This window comes from Cyrtonyx montezumae, unplaced genomic scaffold (genome assembly GCF_038088225.1).
Source record: "Cyrtonyx montezumae isolate F1298 unplaced genomic scaffold, pur_monq_1.0 scaffold_3, whole genome shotgun sequence".
In the NCBI taxonomy this organism is placed as follows: Eukaryota; Metazoa; Chordata; class Aves; order Galliformes; family Odontophoridae; genus Cyrtonyx; species Cyrtonyx montezumae.
In genome coordinates this window covers 29,443,174-29,465,350 of record NW_027072034.1, presented here as the reverse complement: position 1 = coordinate 29,465,350, position 22,177 = coordinate 29,443,174, and the positions used below count along the sequence as shown (strand labels likewise).

Genomic DNA, 22,177 nt, shown 5'->3' with positions numbered 1-22,177 from the left:
ATTCCCGTTCTTATGCAGGACGTGATTTATTTAGGAGTCTTCCCCCTTCTGTTCCAATGGCACACATCACCATAAATCAGTACTTGCAGCAAGTAAGTGAGCTTTTATTTTCGTACCGATGAGCAGTAAGAATATGTGGATTTATCTTCCGTTGCTAGGGATAGAAAAGAAATCGACTTTAAATTTGGGACGTCGTAAGTAAACTCTGTAGTAAGTATGCTAGCTATGTGAAAGGATGTATTCAAGGAATTTCTGGGGTGTATGATGGTTACAGATAAAATGTGTAGTGAACTGTAAGTAGGATTCTAGCAGCAGCTGTGGTCCACCAAGCAGACTAGCCCTATGTGCTGTTAACCCAATCTGGTCTCAGTCCAGGGCACAGAGAGGGTGCATGCAGTGCTAACTATAATAAGCTTATGGATTTTGAGGCATTAACTAAATGCAGTCCTGTGAACAGCAAAAAACATGCTGTCCTTTCCATTGTGATAAAAGCATTTGAAAACAGGTTTCGTGATTGCAAAAAAGTTAGCAATATCTTTATATGTTTGTGATTCTGTTTTCAGGCAAGGTAAATGCTTTATCTGCAGGTTTTCAAGTGGGAGGTATAGGGTTGCAATCATTTGTTCAACTCAGAAATCTGATGGTGTCTCTCTACTGGACTTCCATAAGCCCTCTCTTAGTGGAGAGAGATATCCCTCACTTCACAGTCACACCTTATTCATGTCATTGCTCTTTGGGAGTACATACATTTGTGAATAACTGTTCTCAAGGATGAAGCAAATAAGATTTCATCCAAAATCTCAGACAAACACCTTAAGAACTTGCTGAGAATGCCAGCCACTTCCATCAAACCTGACTGATGCATTAGCTTCACAAAAAAGAAAAATGTTTTTTACTTTACATACATTAACTATATTATATATTTAATGAGGGCTGCTCCAAAAGTAATGTTTCCTATTTTATGATGTTGGCCCACAACATTAGACGTAGTTGTTGGTGGTATAGCAATAAAGCTTGAACCTTCCCAACAATATTCTGTTACATATTGCTGCCGTGTGACAGATGAAAGCAGAGGGGCATTCTGATACACTGGTGTCTGGTATGGAAGTGTGTATGAATGTGTAATTAAATTCCTCTGTGTGAAAAAAAATAAAATAAATAAAGGTACCCATTGGGATTCATTAACACTTACTGAACATCTATGGAGAACAACCTGTGGATGTGAGCACAGTGAGGTGGTGGGTGATGCGTTTCAGTAGTAGCAACAGTGACAGTGGGTCACTTCCACTGGTGCAGCTTTTTACAAGAGCGGCATGAGGGGGTTTTGTTCATCACTGGCAAAAATGCATAGGTAGTGGTGGTGATTATGTTGAAAAATAGTGTTATGTAGCTGTGAATTTGCTCAATTAAACAGTGTTACTGTGCTCAGCGTATCAGGAGGCATTACTTTTGGAGCAACCTGTGGCCCAGAACAATTCCTTTTCTCTCAATGTGATGCAGGCAAGCCCAAAGGTTGGACACCTATGGTTTATGACATGGCAGGGAGACAAGGATATCAGCTCTGCTGAACCCTCAGCCCTGAGTTTTTAATGTGATGCTCTTGCTGCTTCTTTCTGAACCATCCCACTTCTGTCTTTGTTACCATCCTGCTCGCTTCAATAATGATCAGTCAAGTCAGTTAAAGCAGGAAAAACTAAATCAAAATCCAACACCTGCTGAAGTTCTTCCAGAGATTATTTTTTTCAAGGAAAGTGAAGTTAATTTTGTGTTTTGCATTTAGTTTTTCATGTTAAATAGTAAGTTCAAATGAAATACATTTGCGAGTTGTGATTCATGACATTCTAATTCCATCTGTGGCATCACAAATGGGAGTGCTTAGAGATTGCTTATGCCTTCCCATATATATTTGCTGCCTGTAAGTCCAACTGGGATTTAAAAAATGCTTCCAGAAACCTGGTAACCTGGTATTGTGGTAAAACCACATCCTCTCCATTTTTGAAAAACAGATGTATTGACAGTACAGTGTTGATTCATTTAGTTTTAAACCTTTCAAGCTCATGTTTGAAAAGATATTGACATGGATGAGCACTATAAATATGTTTTATGTTTTTACCTGGATTTCATTGTATAATGTGCCTGTTTTGTGGGGTAGGTACAAGAAGCTATAGACAGCAGAGATGGACAGTTTTGTGCAGAATTGGTATCATTTAAACATCCCCATGTGGCAAACCCAAGGCTTCAGGTAAGAACCTTTTACTCTGGAAGAATCTGTTTTTGATATTTTGTTCTGCGTTCATTTTTCCTAGCTATACATGAGCATTCCTGTCTTCTGGGGATAAGCCTCAGAATCCTGCAGGATCCTCTTCTGAGTTTGATTCCTCTTTCTTTTTACGAGAATATCTTGTATTTACAATTGTTTATTGGGTGGCTTTGTGGTTTCCATCTTTTCTGGATAAGATTTTGAAGGTTCCCTATTTCCAGGTTTATATTACTGTGAATATGGAGAGCAAAACTTTGGCTAGTTAAGGTCTGTATGCATTGCAGGTGCTTTTATGTAAGGCTGGCTCTGTTCTGTCTGCATACACAGAATGCACACTACTTATGCTACATCTGATTATTAGTATGATTATCGTTCTGATAGATAGCAAAGGCACGTGTGTGTAAGACTGCCAAGATAGAATACCTGTATGATGCTTCTGATGCAGTGGATATTTCTGTAATTGATTTATTCTATCCTTAGCTTCCATCTCCAGAGGAAAAGTGTCAACAAGTTTTGGAACCACCATATGATGAAATGTTTGCAGCCCACTTAAGGTAAGGATGAGCTTAGGAATAGGCAAGGCAGTTATAAGACATCCAGCAGGGATGGGGAAGCGTATCCCTAAGTTCACTTAGTTACTTTAAAGTGATTGTGTCTGAAAAATTGCTATTAGTTACTCTTATAAATAGTACTAGGGCTATAGGAAATGAAGGTCTTCTCTTTTTATCCACATAAAGTTTTTTTTGTGTACCTGTAAGACATCTGTATATGGCAATTGACAAAGCTTTGGTTTCAGTGCTTCCTATTTTATTTACTGCATCTTTAACAGTCTGTAAAGTCTGTACCTGTTGAAAGGCAAAAGAATTATTTTTCTTACATGTGATATTTTTGGCTGCACTAACACACCTTTTCTTTGACAGGTGTACTTATGCCGTTGGAAACCATGACTTTATAGAAGCATACAAATGCCAAACAGTTATCGTTCAATATCCTTTTCCACATATGTTCTATGTTGTTTACAGATTGACTAGGTTTTTCTGTAGAGTAAGCTCTTTCTCCCTTTCAAAATTGAACATGCTTTGGTCCATTTCGAAATATATTTCAGCCATGAAGATTCTTAAGGAAATCCAGGTATGCTCTTTTCTTTTCAACTTTCTGTGGGACTAAGAGGGAACCTGTCTCTTGCCTTAGAAACAGAAAATGAATTACCCACAGAGACCTGGAGAACCTAAAATGTTTAATCTATGTTCCAGTTTCTACTTGGAAGAAAGAAGATACTTAGATAAACCAGCAGGTTTATTTCTCTAAGTGAACAGTGTTTCTCGTTGCTACCACAGTACCAAGAGAGTGTGGCTGTGTTTGTGGGTCTTTGTATCCTCTCCTCATTTACTTGCTTTGTTGATTTCTGCTCTTTCATGTAGCACATAATTTATAGTACCACACAACTCGTCTGTTTTTTTAGCCTGTGCTACATTTCAGAGTATTTTAAGTTTTCCTAAACGCAGTATGTCTTTCCTGCGAGCATTTCAGGCACATAAAGAAGAAAACTGGTGAGTATATCATAGTCTAGCTTAAAAACTAGGCTCTTATCTTTCATTAGTATAATATAGTAGCCATATTTTTTGCTGCCTGTTGGAGTTTTTAGATCCACAACTGTGAAAACTGTATATACATCTAAGTCTAATTACACAGAAAGTCTGTAAACAAATATATGCAGGATTTGTTGAAGGTGAGATAGCTTTTGTGTTGTTTTCTTTTTTTAAGCCTTTAAAGCCACAGTAATAAAAAAAAAAGTTGTCTAAATTAATTCCTTTTGTGTAGGAATTATGAGATGCTGAGTTCTTGACAACTGCTTGTAAAAAGATTGATCTTTCATTTAAAAGCTCCTGTATATTGTTCCAGTTTTATGGCCAACTAGGATGAAAAAAAGTGTCTTACTGGATGATTTGCACATATAATTTATACTATGTCTAACTTTTCCAGGGCTTTACCTATTATGTATGCTGTAGCCCTTGATCTTCGAATTTTTGCTAATAATGTAAGTAAAACAACCTCAGAACTTTAACCTGTTGAAAGTTTCTGTGTTGTTGGAAATGTTTGAGACTCAATTACAAAGCCTAATTTCGCTTGTGTTCAGTTTTTTTGTTTAAGATTTTACTCTTGCACTATACTTGTTCTATACTTGTTATTCTATTGAAGAATAAGGTTGTTGAGTCTGCCTGTCTCCCATTTGCCATTGAATGGCAGAGTTTCTGGGCACCTGCATCCAACTTGCAGTTTAGAGCACATGAAGTGATAAAGTACTTTCATAGAAGAGTGTGATGACACAGCTCATGATTTCCATGTGTTATTCTTGCAACCGGAGTCTTCGAAGGGCTAGGGTTACGCAGGACTACTACGCTTATCTAACTGCTCACCACATTTTAACGAGTGAAGTTGCTGCCTTGTTTCCCTCTTCCCTTTGTGTATGTTGCTTTTGATGCTCATTGGAGCCCATGCTGAGTCTTCAGCTCCTGACAAGCAAAAGAAAAACAACTCCGAAGCCAAAAAACCAACAAACTTAAATAATTTTTCCTCAGGGTAGTGAATTGGAGTAGTTTGCATCTACAGAGAAATTCTTGATCTAAGGTCATGAGTTTGCTCCTGGTCACTTGACCTGAAGAGGTGAAGTTAAGAGTTCATACTAGAGAAGGGTTTGTCAGTATCCAGTATTTACAGTGGCTGTCCACTTGACACTTCTTGTGCCTAGGAATCCACAAAACAGCATGCTTTCCATTCTTGCACGGAGAAGGCTTTGTGTGTGTTTGTGTGCCTGGTTTGTAAGTCTTAGTTCTCAGTATGAATGAAGCAAGTTTGTAGATTTCAGATGCACAAGAAAAGGAAAAATAGGGTCAGTTATGCTGGAAGGGTTAGAATGCTATCTTCTAATGCCCCTGTGTTTAAAAGATGTGGGTGCAGAGAAGACTTCTACAGCAACAGTTGCATTTCTGTTTCTTGTCCTTACATTTTCAGCTAATGAGAAAGCATGCATTAGAGTAAAACTTTGAAGGAAGCACATAGCAAATATCTACTCACTGTTTTTGTTTCTTTTTCTTCCCCTCTTCTTTGTTGTTTTATTTGTGTTAACTAGTGCACGGCTCTTTCCCACTTTATATAAATTCTATTACCAACTAATTTTCACTTGCTTTGTAGCATATGTGTTCCTTTCTCTTGAAAATCTCAGGTCCTAGCAGTGTGCATTACTACCAGAAAGTGTTGGGTATGGTTTAGAGACAAAATCTAGTCCTTGAAGTTTTGAAAAGAAGCTTAATTATAAATTGTAAAGCTCACATTCTGTAACTGAGGAATTAATACTTGTTGTTCTTGTTTAAAAGATATTATTTTAGCTCAAGTCTTGTTCTTTGGTAACTTGACTGCGAGTTTTAATCCTCTAACTCAACTATAAGATGATCCTGAACTTATGCTTCTCAGAGCTGCTTAGTGTTGCTGAAGGCCAGTGCTATTTTCAAAGTTCTGACTAGCCCTGCTGTGCATTAAGTTCGGTACAGAGTTTTCAGGAACTTCTCCAAGTGTTTTGTTTTCAGACCTTCTGTCAGGGTGATTGCTCTCATGATTTAGGCAATAGTAGGCATGTCGAATGTATTGTTAAAATGTAGTATTGAGGAACGAAATTGTTTACAACCAAGTGAATCAGAATGTAGAATTTTGTGCTGTTTCTTGCTGTATAATGATAGGCAGATCAACAGCTGGTGAAGAAGGGGAAAAGCAAAGTTGGCGACATGCTAGAAAAAGCAGCAGAACTGCTGATGAGCTGTTTTCGAGTCTGTGCCAGTGACACGTAAGTGAAAGATGCTCTGTAAGACTTGCATGCCTATGTAAGTTTTTTCTACTTAGTAAGACTGTATCTGGATAAGAACAAACATTTCTGAGGCTTATTTCCTCTCATTTATAGTCTGTCTTGACTATCAGCTGCAGCTGGAGAGGCCACCTTTCAGGATTAACCTTTCTAAGAGGTGATGTTGGGAGAGACTTGACCCTGTCAGGGAATATTATTCACACTTTTGTACACTCTTCAACTGTGAAGTTTACTTCAGTGTTGTTAGACTGGGGATAGGTGGCTCTGGTTTACTGTCTTAGCAATTTTAATGCTTCCCAGGTGGAGAAAATACTTTTATCCCCCAACTTTCTTTCACCTTGAGTATTGCTAGCAACTGCTATGCTGGTTGTGCAGGCTGGAGTGAGGATCCTGCTGCAGGTAAATAATGTTCTGCATGATACCTTTTGTTGTGATGAGAAGAAATGCAGCAGAGCTGTTGAAAATTTGAGATTGGAGGACGTTTTGTTTAGACAGTGCTGGTATGGGTTTTAAGGCAAGGAGCTGGCTTTTCCTTTCAGGCGCATATTTCTATCCTAAAAAACATCCATGAAATACTTATCCAGGGATGGAATTTACTATAAAAAAGTAACTATTTTACTACAGTGTTCAGTACTAGAAGTTTGTTTTGCTTTTTTATTTCTATTCTTACGACAGTCGAGCAGGCATTGAAGATTCCAAAAAGTGGGGCATGTTGTTTCTCGTGAATCAGCTGTTCAAAATCTATTTTAAGGTAGGGCTTCAGTCTGGTAAGCTGTTTTGTATTTCATTCTCTAAGTCAAACTTACCTTTTTTTTACATGATGTTGCATACTTGTACTCTACAAATAAAACACAATTAATTTTATTTAACAGATCAATAAGCTCCATCTGTGTAAACCATTAATTAGAGCAATTGACAGTTCAAACCTGAAGGATGAATATAGTATGGCACAGCGAGTTACATACAGATACTACGTGGGACGCAAAGCCATGTTTGACAGCGACTTTAAGCAAGGTACTCTGTGCCAGTAGGACACATTTAAACTCTTGCTGCTTAGTCTGAACTCTGTCTTACATGTGTGTGACTCCAAATGTGTGCAGAAGATTCACTTGTATTCATGCTGATCAAAGGATAGTCATGCCTGTCAAGGTTGGAGACGAGATCACATGACACTTCTATTTCTGGTATATGCCAGCTTTAAAATACTTATTTCTGTAAAGTTCCCTGTACTCTAATGCATTGTGTGCATGCATATTGGAGTGGTTATTCCCTGCACTAGCATCCAATGCAATAGGTTTGATAAAGGTTTCGCAAAGGAGGCTCTGCAGCTGACTTGTCCTCTTATTAAACTTACTTCATAATATGTAGGATATCTTCAGCAAACTGTGCTGTGAAATTAGGTTCTCAGTGCACTGATTTTTGGAGACCATGTTTTTTAGATCTGTCATTCACTACTATGGATGTTTTTAGAACTGAGACATAAATCTTTAATTATAAATGTAGGCTATTTGGACAGAGGCTCATTTCTTCAAAGGGAAAAAAAGGTTATTAGAGAGCCAGTGTTGTGACTCTTAAGAAGCATCTTCTGACTGTCAGGCCTATATATATTTTTTTTTTCCTAAGAGTGATGGAAAAGTTTTCAAACTGTAAATGCTGTGTGATATCACTGACATATTTCTGCAGCTTAACAGATGTGTGTATCACATGCAGCTTACATCCCCCAGAAGAGCCTAATTTGTGTGTTTAGAAAATACCTGTTCTGTTTCACCAGTGCTTGAAATTTTCCTCTCCTGTAGTATTAAAAAAAAGAAGTTGTTAACTTGAGCTGAACATTGCCATGTTGTTTGTAACTGTTAGATCTGGCATCTAGATATTGAAAGGCTTACTTTTCCTATCCAAAAGAGAACTTATTTTTCTTATAATATTTTGTTGTTTGTGTGATTCACCAGTAATTCTTACAATGTGTTTTTTAATGTATTTTGATCTGTGTGGTTCTTTTTGATATCATTTCAAATCTCATAGGGTCAAGCTAGTAAAGAACATTGAGCACAGAATTTGAATTATAGTTTTAATCAGTTTTAGTTCTTGACTATTTACTATCACTCCTTTTATTTGTGTCTGCAGCTGAAGAGTATCTGTCATTTGCTTTTGAGCACTGTCACCGTTCAAGCCAGAAAAACAAAAGAATGATTTTGATCTACCTACTGCCAGTCAAAATGTTGCTGGTGAGTAGATGTTATTCTTGCAAATCATTTTTCAGGAGGCAGATAAGCAGACTGAAACTCAGCACAGTTCTTAATTTTCTTTCTTTTCCCTTATTGGTATGGCAGGGGTTATTTGTGCCTGACTTCCATAAGCACCAGCACATACAGATGTTGTACAGATAAGGACAGAAAATGCTGAATTGTTATTTACAGTAAAGCAGGAACGGAGGAAGAAAATCTGCTTTTCCACCCCCCTGCCTTCCTCCCCCCTCAACAGGTGGAACCTGAGGTTAATGCTATAAGAGAAATAAGTGCTTCTCTAGAGAGCTCAAAGTTAACTTGTCATGTACTTGAATGCTTGCATGATGATAACTGTGCATAACAGGCATGCAGGGAATGTCTGGATTTGCTAGTACAACTCAGTATTTCTTTTGCCTGGCAAAGGGAATGAGGATGTGCAATTAAATGGTTGGAGATTGTTGTGGTGGGTTTACCCCAGGCAAGAAAGGACTCCTGTCTTTGTTTTTTTGTATTGCACTTTGTGCTTTATTTACCAATTCAAGGCATGTCAACTGGTTCAGAACTTTGTTCAGTTTATCTTTCTTTTTGTTGAAAGAATTATCTCTGCTTCTTGTTCCTGTCCTTCCTGTGTGCTGTGTCTGTTCCTTGATTTAATGGGGTTGTACAAACAGTTAATTCAGTGTAACTGAGGGACCTAGAACTAGATTTTAGAGTGTTTCCCATTCCCTGTTACCGAATTTCTCATGGAGAATGTTTTTATCATCCAATTCTGAGAGTTCCCATCTTCCACATTTGCCCCAGCTAAATGAATCATGACTATTTACTCCTTCCAGTTTGTGCTCCCTTTTCAGGATCAGTTCATTTATTTTGCAGTTATCTTTTGATGACAGAAATTACGTGTAAAGGGGAAGCATGGTGGGTACGATAATTGGCTTCTGTTTTTCATTTTTGTTCATTGTCTTTCTTAGTGGTTATTTTCAGATCAGACAGTGGTAGGGCTAATAAAAGGAAACTAACAAACAGCCTTCCTTAATAAAAGGTGGATCCTTTTAGTGCCTAAGATTATGATAGCTTTTCTGGAACAGTTCAAGGGGCACTAAAGAATCTATATAAAGGTCATTGTTTTTCCAGTTGCTTTTTAAAATCATAATCCAAATGTTACCACTAACCTTAGAACCACAAAAATAGCTTGGGTATTTGTTTTTTGGGTTTTTTTTCATTCCTAGTGGCTCTCAGTAAACACGCAGTCGAGTTCTGCTCTCAGCTAATCCTTCAGCCAGGAAAGGAATTAGAAACAACACAGTGTGATGGTAACTAAATTTAAATTCTGACCAAGTCGGTATGCAATCCGATCTGTGCTCTGGAAAGGGGAAAAGCAAAACACAGTTTCTTTCTGATAGTGTTCCTGATTCAGTCTTACCTGATCTAACAATGAGAATTCAATTTGTTTCTTTAAATTTAAATTTAAAAACTTTCTTTTCTTTCTCTGACCTTTTAATGGCCATACAGAGGCACAGTGAAGAAAGAATCTGGTAGACTGAGCTAGCACATGACAGTGCTGAAGCACTGCTTGTGTTACTAGTAATGCCTGGGATTCCCACAGTTCTTTTGCTTGCAGATAGATCACAAAACTGCAACACAAAATTTGAACTTGCCTAAGCCTCGTGTCACATGATCTTGGTGTTTGCTAACACTCAGAGACATCATGATAAATAGTTACTGTGACTTGAGTTGCAGGAAGTCTGTCAGGGCAAGGTCTTACAAATACTTTCATTTAACTTTTGTTCTGTAGCAAAACAAAAAAGAAAGTAGTCAAACGTTTGTCTGTTTCTCTGAAAAATGCTTTTATAGATGATATTTAAAATGAACTTGACTTTATCCTGGAAAACTTGGAAACCATTTATTTTTCAGGGCCATATGCCAACTGTTCAGCTCTTAAAAAAGTACGACCTTATGCAGTTTGCTGAAGTAACAAAGGCTGTGAGGTACGCAATTACTGTGTTACATTGTGTGGTAGTTCAAAAAGCTTTAACTAAAGTGTGTTTATTTGGAACGATTGAGGAAGGCTGGGGAAGGATATTCCTACTAAGTTATGTGGTTTCATTTCTTGATAGAGTGAGACCTTCTTATGTGTTCGTTTCTTCCATCCTTCTAGTGAAGGCAACCTTCTCCTACTGAACGAAGCTCTGACCAAACACGAGACCTTCTTCATTCGATGTGGAATCTTTCTTATCCTTGAGAAGCTGAAAATCATCACATACAGAAATCTCTTTAAGAAAGTGTAAGCATATGTTTTGCTGAAAGCAGACTTAATATGGTTTCACCTAGGACTGATGTATACATTCTTTAACTGTCTCCAGGATTCCAGAATTCTTGTTAAAGTGGATCTATAGTAGAATGTCTATTTTACTATGAGCCAGAGTTTTAAGTGTTTGTTTCTCAGTAACAGATTTTCTGTTGTTTCTTGCAGATATTTACTACTCAAAACACATCAGCTGTCCCTAGATGCCTTTCTGTTTGCCCTGAAATTCATGCAAGTAGATGATGTTGACATTGATGAAGTCCAGTGCATTTTAGCTAACCTTATATACATGGTATGTTCCTCCTACTTGTTTTTCAGTCCTTCCAGACTCCAGACAGTAAAAAGCATTGGGCAGAGGTTAGAAGTTTGTTGGAATAATATATCAGTAATCCCACTTTTTCTCATGTGTAAAAGTTGATTCATTTGTCCCTGGTGTGTAGGTGTTTCCATTTGCCCTGAGAAGTTCCTCTAGTTCCTACTTTTGCAGGAATCAGTTAAAATTGCAGTTGAATATGCATTACAAATTCAACACTGACTTTTCTCAATTGTGTATTTGTTTTTCTAAATAGTGTATTTGTTTCAAAATGCAAAAGGTATATCTAGCACCAGGAAGGGGTTTGTTTTTCTGGATTTGAAGTAGGAGACTGTTGACATTCCAACATCAGAAGAACGATGTTTCCTTGTTTCTTGTTTTGTCTTTTCCTCTAAATGGGTCTTAACTACTCATGAACAGGTACAAGCTTGAAGATAATAGTTTCTTAATGAATCAGGAGTATTGGAGCAGCATTTCAGTGTCAGCAAGAAACTGAACTTCTTCTCCTGGAGAAGAAAAGGCTCAGGAAAGATCTGATAGCAGCCTTCCAATACTTAAAGGGAACTAATAAGGGAGATAAATCAACTTTTTGCACAATCTGATAGTGACAGGACAAGGGAGAATGCTTTTAAACTTGGAGAGATTTAGATTTTGTGTCACTGGGAAATCTTTCACTGAGAGGGTGATGGGGTGCTGGAGCAGGCTGCACAGAAGCAGTGGCAGCCCCATTCCTAGAGGTGTTCAAATCTGGGTTGGATGGGATCCTGGTCAGCCTGTTCTAGTGTGTGATTGAGTAATGGCAGCCCTGCCCACAGGCGGAGGCTGGAACTAGTTGATCTTTAAGGCCTTAACCAACCAAAGCCATTCTAGGATTCTTTGTTTCTGGAACATGTTATTTGGTACCTGCTTAGAGGTAACAGAGGCTGGGGTAAGGTGACTGGAAGGTCTCTTTCAGTGCTACAACCCTGCATGTCTGAAAAGGAAGAATTTAACTTGAAATAGTAATTAATTAAAATCCCAATTTTAAAATGAACAAGAGTAAATTTAAAAACTTCTCCAGAGCTCTATCTCTTCAAGGAAATGTGAGCAAACCAGTAGGGGACCCTGGCAGCAGGCAGACCAAGAGCAAGCATGGATATGGTACCAACTTTCTGCTTGCTGTGTGAAGTGACCCATTTACATAAACTGGGTCCTTACAAATACTTAGTGCAGTGGTGATTGAGTATGTACACACAGCTTTGATTCAGTCTAGTGACAGCTGAGGTGTAACCAGCTTCCAGTGCTAACACTGTATTTTCTTCTCCTGACAGGGTCATATTAAAGGCTATATATCTCATCAGCATCAAAAGCTTGTGGTCAGTAAGCAGAACCCATTTCCTCCTCTGTCAACGGTGTGTTGAGTATTGTGTCTTACCCATGCAAGTACAGATATGCAACTTGCCCAGTGGAGAGGCTCCTCATCATACAGAGAACATTATAAATACCTGGTTCATATCCAGGGCTAGAATACCAGGAACTGTTTGTGGCTCCTTTCCCAGAATGACCAAGGCTGCCAGTGTAACAAAGTGCATGAACTACTTTTCAGTAGTTGTCTCTGAAGGTTTTCTAGATCATTAAAAGTATCTCCTGAGGAAATAAAAGCAAAGCATTCCAAAGATCTTTCAAAGTACTTAAAAGCTTTTACAGAGTACTTTGTGTTACTATTTCTACATTTATCCTTTGGAAAATAAACAGATTACATGTGGTAATCCGTTTTTCAGAGTGGAAATAATATTTTCATGTATGATTCTCATTTTCTAAATCTCTTCAATGATCTTGCCTCACTTATGCTCTTCAAGCCTTCTTCAAGATCAAGAGAAGTCACTCTTGTCACTAAAAGCTTTTCTATATCAGTAATACATAGAAATTCAAGTACATGTGGGATATTTGCCTGTAGGTACTCAGGGATAGGTTTGTTGTTTGTTTGTTTTTAATTCCTTTAACTTTTTGTTTAAAAATTGTTGTGATGAACAAAAGAGTGCCCATATTCTATTTTATTCTGCTTCCGGGGAAAAGACCACCACTGGGGTCCAGTACTTTATGTGTTCCTTCTGCTGTGTGTTTGTTCTGCTTTTTCTCTTTTTTGGAAGTAGAAAGGAGGAAGGGTATGTGTACCTGTGGGTTACGAGGAGATAGTTCCGGGGTTTTGTTTCTTTGTTTTGTTTGTTTTTAAAAAGAAAAGAAAGCATTTTCCCCCCTCTTTGACAGTCTGATTTTATTTTACTCACTGACTGAAGTAGACATAATTCCTAAGGCAAAACACAGCTACCAGGAAAAGTTTTCAGTGTGATGAGAGAATCGGATCTTTTATCAACATACACATTTAAATGCTTGGAGTGTCCCTTGTCTTTATAAGCTTCACTTGTACAAATGCTGAAACAAGAGTGTGGGTTTCCTGAACTTAACAAGTATTAAAAAGATTTGTTTTCTTCTAGCAACATTTAAAAGATTATAAAAGCATCAATACTTTTTGAATTTTAGAGCAAACAGTTTAGTGTACTTAAAGTTCAGACTGTTTATTAGTAAAGCAGCTAGGTTTTCCTTGTCATGGCTGTTACAGTACTGCGTGTCAACAAAGGAAGGAAAGACAAATGGGCTTTTCTGTATGAACTGGAGTTAAATAGGTATCATCATTGCAACTTGCACTGCTGTGAGTGGTGATAGAGTCAGATGGCTCTACTGGCTGCTTTCATGTTTCCTTGCAGTGAGTGGTAGGGGTTTGATGCTGGAGGATTGGTTGTGTTTGTGTCTTACTTCATTTTTTGTTTAAACCATATCATGTACCTAGCAGTGTTGGTAAATAAAAATGTTTTCTTGTCAGCATCTTCTAGCGGCCAAGGTCCCAGTATACCAGTCAGGAACCACGTGCCCTTATACACAGTGGCTACAAAGCTCCCTCCAGCTAGCTGTTTGTCAATGTTCTCCTGGCTGTGTCCACAAAACTGCCTGTTTGTGAGGCTTATGTTGAGTATTTGCTCACAGTCCTCAGTGGGAAGATAAGAAACCTGCAACTCGTTGCCTTGAAATTCACCACCTTCTGTTTTCCAGCCAGTGACTGTCCCAGCCAATTTTGGAATCAAAATGTGTTCAGCAAAGTCTCTTTCAGGGATGCATACAGGAAGCTGGTGGTTACTGCACTCAATGTGCTCTTGGAGTTGTAGCAGTGCAATGTCATTCTCCCCAGTGTCTTCATCATACCGGATGTGTATGTGTTTCTTGTGAACTTGCATGATCTCAGCTCCGCTTGTTCTGTTATGCCCTGTGAAACAATGACATGTTCACTGCTCTTAGGAATAAATTCTCTGAGTCTTGAAAACTGCATGCACATTGGTTAACAGCTACCTAGTTGTGCTGAGGAGTATGTATGCTGGAGAAGGATGCTCTTTCTTGAAACAGATTTGTTAAAGATAGTGACAGCTTGGCAGCCTTTCAATCTTGTGTAGATGCATGCATAATCCAGAGGGGAGGGACAAATACCCAACAGAAATGAATTTTCCTTTCTTTCCTTGGGGCTACAGAGCAAGTGAACTTTAAATGAACCTGGTTTAGCTTATCTTAGGTGCTGAGTCAGCCCCTCTGAGTTGCCTGTGTGAGGTACTTGTCTCTCTCCTTGGCTCATAGAGAGAGGCATAGCACAGCCACAGTTCTATCTTGATACTTAACTGAGGTGCTTAACGTTTGTGTCCTAAAACTATGGTTTGGGGAAATTTCAGCAAGCAGCAGAAAGATTAGGAAGCTGTTTTTAAAAGAAGCTTATCCACGCTGCAAAGTGCTACAACAAAAGAAAATGTTTGGTCACCTACCAGCACCGACCCTGATTTTAAAATGGTTGTGCAGAAGAGCGCACTCTGCTGTGGTCAGTACAAAATTACTTTTTAGCAGCACTCCTCCACAGAAACCTTTCCCTTCTGAGTTTAGCAGCAGGACCTAAGAAAGTGCAAAAAAGAAGATAAATAATCCGCAGGAAGTTGAGTAATAGGCTTCATGAACTGCTAGATATACCTGCCAAGGAAATTGCTTGTCATGCTCCTTCAGGGTTTCGCTTATCAGATTATCACTGTCTTGAAGTCTGCCACATGCACATTGATCTAGCAAACAAAAGAAAACAACCAAAAACCTCATGCTGTAACATTTCAAGACAAAAACTACCTGCAAGTGTTATTCATTCCTTATACACTGTAGGGCTTGGGAAAAGGACAATTTCTCAGCTGGTGAAACTCAGAATAATTAACTTTCTGTTGCTTGGTAGTTCAGCAGTGACACTGTACAATTTGGTCATTGTGTTAGGCTTGTGGTGACCAGATTTCACTGCCCGTGACTTAGGAACTGAGCTTCCTTTCCAGCCAACTGTCATCACATATTGCTTCCTCATCTTCGTATCCTGTATCTGAATTGCACCAAACACCTCACAGCTGTGGCCTAATCTGGGTGGGGTAATTCTGGGCCCTCCTTGCCGAAATTATAACTACAAGGGGATGTGCATGACTTTGTGTTCTGGTTCAGAGTGGGAGCCTGGATTTCAAGTGGATCTCTCAGTTAATTTGCATTCACCACATTTTCTGCCACCTTGCGTCCTGGTCTTGGATCACCCAAACTGGATTCTGTTCAGGCGAAGTCAAATCAGAAGTAAGCCTCTGTAACCACACTTAATGTTCTCTTACAGCTAATGGTGCCCTCATTACCAAACTAGAGCTAGTCTAAAGTAAAACCCACCTGAATTGAGCGCTTGGTGTGGACAATAAATCTTTATCAAAAGACATGACTACAGATCATATTTGTCCCTCATACTTGCTAGTATAGACTGGGACTAAGCATACTACTGTGATTTTAGCAGACCTTGCATATAACAGGATGAGACTGAGGTACCTAGATTGAATGAAACAACGGAGAGAGCTACACTTTGAACTAACACAGCAGCAAGTTCTGCTCTTCATTTATCATAGCGCCACATACCTGATTCTAATAAACTAAACCTGGTTCCCAAACAGGCAGGAAATCAGTTACTCTGTACTGAGGTTAAAAAAATGCAGAAAAGAGTGGAAAACTTGTAACACCGAGTAATGTGTAGAGTGATACAAGTGCTCTGCAAAATCGTTTAAAAGTTCAGATCAAATGTTGCTGCTTTTACCACTGCTCACACATCTTTGGTGGTAGTCCTGAGATTCCTCCTTTTTCTCTGCCCAGTTTGAGAGGTCAGTAATATTTCTGCCCACCCAAGCACAAAGCCTGGGTCCTCTCCAACTTCCACACTCATACCTACCTAGCGGAATGCATTGTTTTTTGTCCTTCCCGAGCTCATAGCCATCAGCACAGGAGCAATGGTAGGATTTACTTCCTGGGTAGCAGAAGTGCTGACATCCTTCTTTTCCCTGGTGCCGGCATTCATTTTTAGCTGGATGGTGCAGACAGAGAAAAAGCATTAGTAACCAAGAGACAAAGTAGGCCTTGCGGATGAACCCATGAGAGGGTGCTGTAGGTTTCTCTGCTCACTTAAGCAAAGCTCTAAGAAGCTGCACCAGGGTGAGCTTCTGTGCTTTTTCAAAAGACAAGTGTTGTGTGGGGAAGAAAAAGGCTACAGCTTGCTGCTTTCCAATGGATGAGCAACACTTAACCTTCAGTGCAAAGCAACAGGAAGATCTAGTGCTGGATCTAGTTTGCAGGCAGAGAAACAGCAAAACCTGGTGGAGGTGAACATGAAGATCTGGTCTGGTGTAGTAGTATCTGATAACCATTAGCCGCGCAGTGGGGTAGCATTGCAAACTGTGGCTTAGCATAGGTAAGGATACTTAGGTTAACCCCACGCTGCAGTGGGTCCAAGTCTGTGTCCTGGCAGCAAGGCCTCACCGAAGGCGCAGTCCTCCCCCTCGAAGCCCACGGTGCAGGTGCAGGTGTAGCCACGGATGTTGTCCTCACACAGGCCACCGTGCTGGCACGGGCTGGAAGAGCATCTCCAGCCACCTGGGGAAGGATGGCCAGAAGCAAAGGACATTTTCTGTCAGGTCAGTCCTGAGCAGCACCAAGCTGGAGTCAAGGAAAAGCAGTCCCGTCCTCACAGAAAATCAATACTACAGCTGTTTTGACCACCTCCCTATCAACTAGCTAAACCTAAGATTACAAAAGGATAAGAAATTATTAAAAAGGAATAAGAGAAAATTTTTTGGATGTGTGGTGGTGAGGGAGGGGTGAGATTTAGTTGCCATGTGCCAGGCCCTGTGCCCTGGGGGTGGCTGGCAGCATTGCCACACGTTGGCTCCAGAGGCTCTTTTCTTGAAAGGTATCTCTTACGCACTCTAATGCTCAGAATACAATGGAAAATACACCCCTTCTCCCCTCTATGCACTGGTTGCTCTCTGTTAACACTACCCTGAGCCACAGCTGCCACCCCAGCCCATGCTGGACCCACAGGGCCACACTGTGGAAATGGCAACTGCAGACAGATGAAGCCATGAGCAGCAAAAAATCCTGCCTCCAGGTTATAGCCAGGGAGAAAAACAGCCTGCTTCCTATGAGAGCATCTGCTCACCTTCAGCGTACATACACTCCGCGTTCTTAGCTATTTCTTCCTATCTGTGACTTTTTTAATCCTTTCACTTCAGCAGTTTTCCTCTTGCTTTACTAGAAATGCAACAAATAGCATGTATTTATTTATTTATTTATTTATTTATTTAGTTGAATAAACTGCTGAAAACTAAAAACCAGCATAAGACTGAAGCATGATGTTCACATCATGACACCACTGTGAGGAGAGAAATCAAGAGACTAGCTTACCATAGTAGTTATCCCAAAACATTTTCTGGAAAAAAAAAAGAAAAAGAAAAGGAAAAGGAAAATTGGACTTCAGATCTCAAATAACATCATTTTCCAGAGGTACATTGTAAAACAGAAGCACTATATGAGAGATTATACTGTCCTCTCGTTCCCAGAGTGAACACCCAATGCCTCTCCATCTGCCTGCTGCCCCTGAGCTTGCCCTGACCTTGGACTACCAGTCCTGTGGCTGTTTTCTCTTTTTCCCTACAAACACCATCTCTGCCCACACTCCTGTGTTAGAGAGCAGAGCACCCAGTTGTACATTGCAGGGGTCTTGTTGTACAGTGGCACTGATGACCATCGACCCAAAGATACCCTTTCTGTAGGTCTTACTATCGGTGCAGTCCTTCCCTCCATCCCAGAACCCCTTTGCTACTCTTGGTCCCCAAAGGATGTATTTATGTGTGTGGTCAGGATGGCATACTACTTGTGTGCTTTCCCAATGCAAGATGCAGGACACATCAATTTCAGGAGAGGACTCTGAAAGTAAAGAAGCTGTTCTTACACAGAAAAACCCAAACAGTGAAAGCAAGCTGCTGAAACTTGTAGTAAAAAGACAACAACAACAACAACAACAGATCAAACCAAACAAACCAGAGCCACCAAGAAAATAGTTCTCCACATGCACAACAGAAAACAAAATACTTACGAGCATTTCATCATTTTCAAATACTTCTCTAGCTTCCTCATATGTGCATCTCTCTTCTAGGCATTCCCTTTCCAAGCTGCCTTGCAAGAACTCCTCAAAATGTAGGGAGTTGGCACGTCGATGTCTCTTGATAAATTTATTTGCATCATCAGTTGATATAAACACTGAAATGTTGTGTGAGACGATGATAATGTTAATACTTAGGCTATCCTTCAGAATGTCACTTTACTGTTTTTTAGGTTTTTTTAAGTTTATGTTTTTTCTTGCCTCCCGCTCCTTAAATATTTATAGATGTGGATCAGATCCCCTCTGAGTCTTCTTTTCTCAAGGCTGAACAGACCCAGGTCTTTCAGCCTTTCCCCACAGGAGATGTGTTCCACGCCCTTTATCATCTTTGTAGCCTCCACTGGACTCTTTCCAGGAGATCCCTGTCTTATTTGTACCGGGGAGCCCAGAACTGGACACAGTACTCCAGATGAGGCCTCACTAGGGCAGAGTAGAGGGGGAGGATCACCTCCCTCAACCTGCTGGCCATACTCTTTGTAATGCACCCCGGGATCCCATTGGCCCTCTAGGCCACCAGGGCACACTGCTGGCTCATGGCCAGCCTGTCATCCACCAGGACACCCAGGTCCCTCAGAGCTCCTCTCCAGCAGGACATCCCCCAACTTGTTTGGTGCTTGCAGTTATTCCTCCCTAGGTGCAAGACTCTACACTCGCTCTTGTTAAACCTCATCTGGTCCATAGGGCTCTCAGCAGAAGTGAAAATGTTTTGCATTTATTTGCAGTGATGAGGGATCCAAACTGATGCCTTCAGTCTGACTGCACTGGGATTTTTTGCTGACAAGCGTGACCCGATCGATACAGGGCGTCTCACATCTCTCACGGAAAAAAGATAAAAGCTACCCCCCCAGCAATGTCATCCTTTATGCAGAAGTTACTTTAGTATTTTTTCATTTGAGCAAAGAGGAGGAGAAGCTGAAGACATGAGAGAGATGAAACCTTGAAACTCCTATTTGCAATGATGTCTGCAACTGAACTCTGGTGATAGGGGGAGGGCTGGGGCATTAACTGAGGCGTGGCCACATGTGTCAGTGCATGTTTGTCAGTCCTCCTGTACTCAGAAGGTAAATCCAATGGGGCAGGGACTGGCTTTGTTTATTTGCGTGTTTGTTCCGCATTTTATACTTTGTCTGGGGGCCCAAAGTTTGAAATTATCAATAATATTAGAAAAAATTGAAAAAATTAAGAGCAATACAAAAAATATTCTGGAGTTCCTTGGTCATGCTTGTGAAGGCTTGCAGGTATGCAGCAGGCTTGCATGTGATACAAAATAAGATAAAGCTTCATGTTCATGCTTTGAATTTCTAAAAGTTCTCTGGAACCCCACTGCACATTTGGACAAACCATGGAGGATGAATACAAAAAACATAAATTTCTGCAAGCTATACCAAAGGTGCTCCTCGATCTCATGGTCCAAAAGACTTTTACTTTTATTTCAGCAGCAACTAGGAACAGAAAACAAATTTCTCCTTACTATGTCAGTGATGGTATTACCAAATTACATTGCCTCGGTAACCTACTGTCTATTTTACTTAGATATATGAAAAAAAAATCAACACAGCAAAAATGTACTGAAACACAGATAGCTGTTAGTGGTGTCAGCCTGTGCTGCAAGGCAAACATGACAGGAGGTGCATAAACACTGGTGTGTTTACAAGAACAGGAGCACAAAGCAGAATGAAAGCCACAACAAAATAAAGGCCATACCTGTCTGCTCTGTCTGAAGGAAAAGGGCAGAGAGAAGAAACAACACTGTCCAAAAGCATCTTGCCATTGCTACTCTCTGTCATCAATGGTGGCTTGCCTGCATTCCTGCAGCTCTTCGGGGAAATGGCTCAATGGGGAATGTTGAAGTTTAAAGTCCAGCTACTCAAGAGAAAACAAAACCTCGCAGGGCAAAGCCCAGCCTCAAAGTCAACATGTGGAAACCCTGAAAAAACCTGTTTGGTGGTTGAACGATGCCCCTTCTCTCAGTGCAATGGCTGAAGGCCTTCACTTATGTAACACAAAATGAGGAGAGGTGGACACCATGAGCATTTTTTTGTGCTATAGCAAAGCACTGGCACAAACTTGGAGACAACACCAGGATCAGTTGTGCAGCATGGTTGCTGTGCTCACCATCTCCACATAACCTTTATCGTGACAGGGCATGGAGTGAGAGGATGGATGTGCTTTGCTGCACAGGTATGGGGCAGCCTAGAGGGGAAAGTGCTCTTTAATCTGAGTTAGAAACATAAAGAGTGCACCAATCTGCGCATACGTGAGTTAACACTCAAATAAAACCTCACATGAATTAGTTTCAAAAACCAGGTTTGCTGGAGAGCCAGGCTGTCTCCTCTCAGCATGCATATGTGTCACCACTTGATGTCAGTACAAGGCTTTGCAGCATACATATATATGTCTGCAGGTATTCATCTTTTTATACAAGCTGCTCACACTTCGTGAGCCTATATCAATTAAAGGACTCCTGTTCGTATCAGGTATTTATTTTAATTAGGTTAATAATAGCAACACACAGCTTCAGAAGCTGTATTCTCTGCAGAGCTTAGTTCACAAGTTCATGTTTTCTTATTAAATAAAACATGCCTTGAACATCTGTACGTGCCATAGTGTACTCAATCCATGTGCAGCACCCACTTTGATTTTCCATATTGACACTACCACAACAATTCTTACAAACTGTTAAGGAACATAGCACAAAGAGAGGGGCTTAGAAAGGCAGTTGTTTGCTTGTGTGCTACTATAGGAAGAGCAACTGGAATTTCTTTTACCATTCCCTTAAACATCATGGTGATCAGATGGAGACAGGGTTCATCAGCATGTCCGTCACTCCTGTTTGCTGCAGCTTGGCTGGCTGTCAGGTGAGTAACTGTCACTGTCACGCACTTTCGGGAAATGCACACTCAGCTATGGAAAGGGGACAGCAATGATACTCCAGAAAACATTACCCTTGCACTAAGCAAATAGAGATAGCTAACAGCTGGGCTCACAGCCACATTTGTACCTGAGGAAGTCCTGCTGCCAAGCAGCATGAGGGCACTGCAGTTGGTTTGTGGAAGCTGGAGGTGGTTCAGAACTAAGGGGTGATGTGTGTTGCCCATGGCAGAATCTGCTCCTGCCTCCACCTCCCTGGGACGGGGAGGGGGAAGAACTGGCCAACGGGAAACATACTCTCCAAAGGGTTAATGCTTAGTGCAGTTACATTGAGTTGTAATTCAGCGAAACATCTGGACAGAAGCTAGCCAGTGTTGTTCACCATCTGCAGGAAAAGAGAAAGGTTTTCTTGCTGTTATCTGAAAGGCATCCACATTTCTAGAAGCTGGAGGGACTTGCACTCATACTGGAGGAACATCAGTACTGCCCTTCTGTTTGGCTGGAGATTGCAAGACATCCCGATGGAGGAATGAGACCGCAGGAGATTTGACTCCCCCTGAGGGATTCTGAACCCACAGGGTCTTTTCTGAGGTTGTCCAAGTCTCTTGACAGTCTGACTGTGAAAACAGAAAACATCCTGGAGCTACTCTGACATCTCTGCAGGTGCAAGTACTGACATTTTCTATTTCTATTTCTAAAGATGACACAGGGCACTTCAGAGCCCCTTACAAGGCTCAGTGTTCTTGCTTAGACCTCATCTCCTGAAGCCTCCCTGTAGAGTTGCCG

General features: G+C 40.4%; 2 protein-coding genes across 2 annotated transcripts; one reads left to right on the top strand and one right to left on the bottom strand.

The window, feature by feature from the left end:
- The first annotated feature begins 11 nt into the window (after positions 1-11).
- PCID2 (PCI domain containing 2) lies at positions 12-13,195 on the top strand. Its single transcript, XM_065741025.1, has 14 exons — positions 12-92; positions 2,153-2,242; positions 2,741-2,814; positions 3,181-3,246; positions 3,769-3,810; positions 4,244-4,298; positions 5,995-6,098; positions 6,792-6,867; positions 6,989-7,130; positions 8,241-8,341; positions 10,253-10,326; positions 10,497-10,622; positions 10,812-10,935; positions 12,267-13,195. The coding sequence occupies exons 1-14, from the start codon at positions 57-59 to the stop codon at positions 12,354-12,356; spliced, it is 1,200 nt and encodes a 399-aa protein (XP_065597097.1). The 5' UTR covers positions 12-56; the 3' UTR covers positions 12,357-13,195.
- PROZ (protein Z, vitamin K dependent plasma glycoprotein) lies at positions 12,923-20,313 on the bottom strand. Its single transcript, XM_065741026.1, has 8 exons — positions 20,225-20,313; positions 18,455-18,618; positions 17,764-17,788; positions 16,840-16,953; positions 16,256-16,387; positions 14,998-15,083; positions 14,799-14,922; positions 12,923-14,254 (listed from the first exon to the last, which is right to left on the bottom strand). Exons 1-8 carry the CDS (start codon positions 20,289-20,291, stop codon positions 13,746-13,748), a joined length of 1,221 nt encoding a protein of 406 aa, XP_065597098.1. The 5' UTR covers positions 20,292-20,313; the 3' UTR covers positions 12,923-13,745.
- Positions 20,314-22,177: the final 1,864 nt, after the last annotated feature.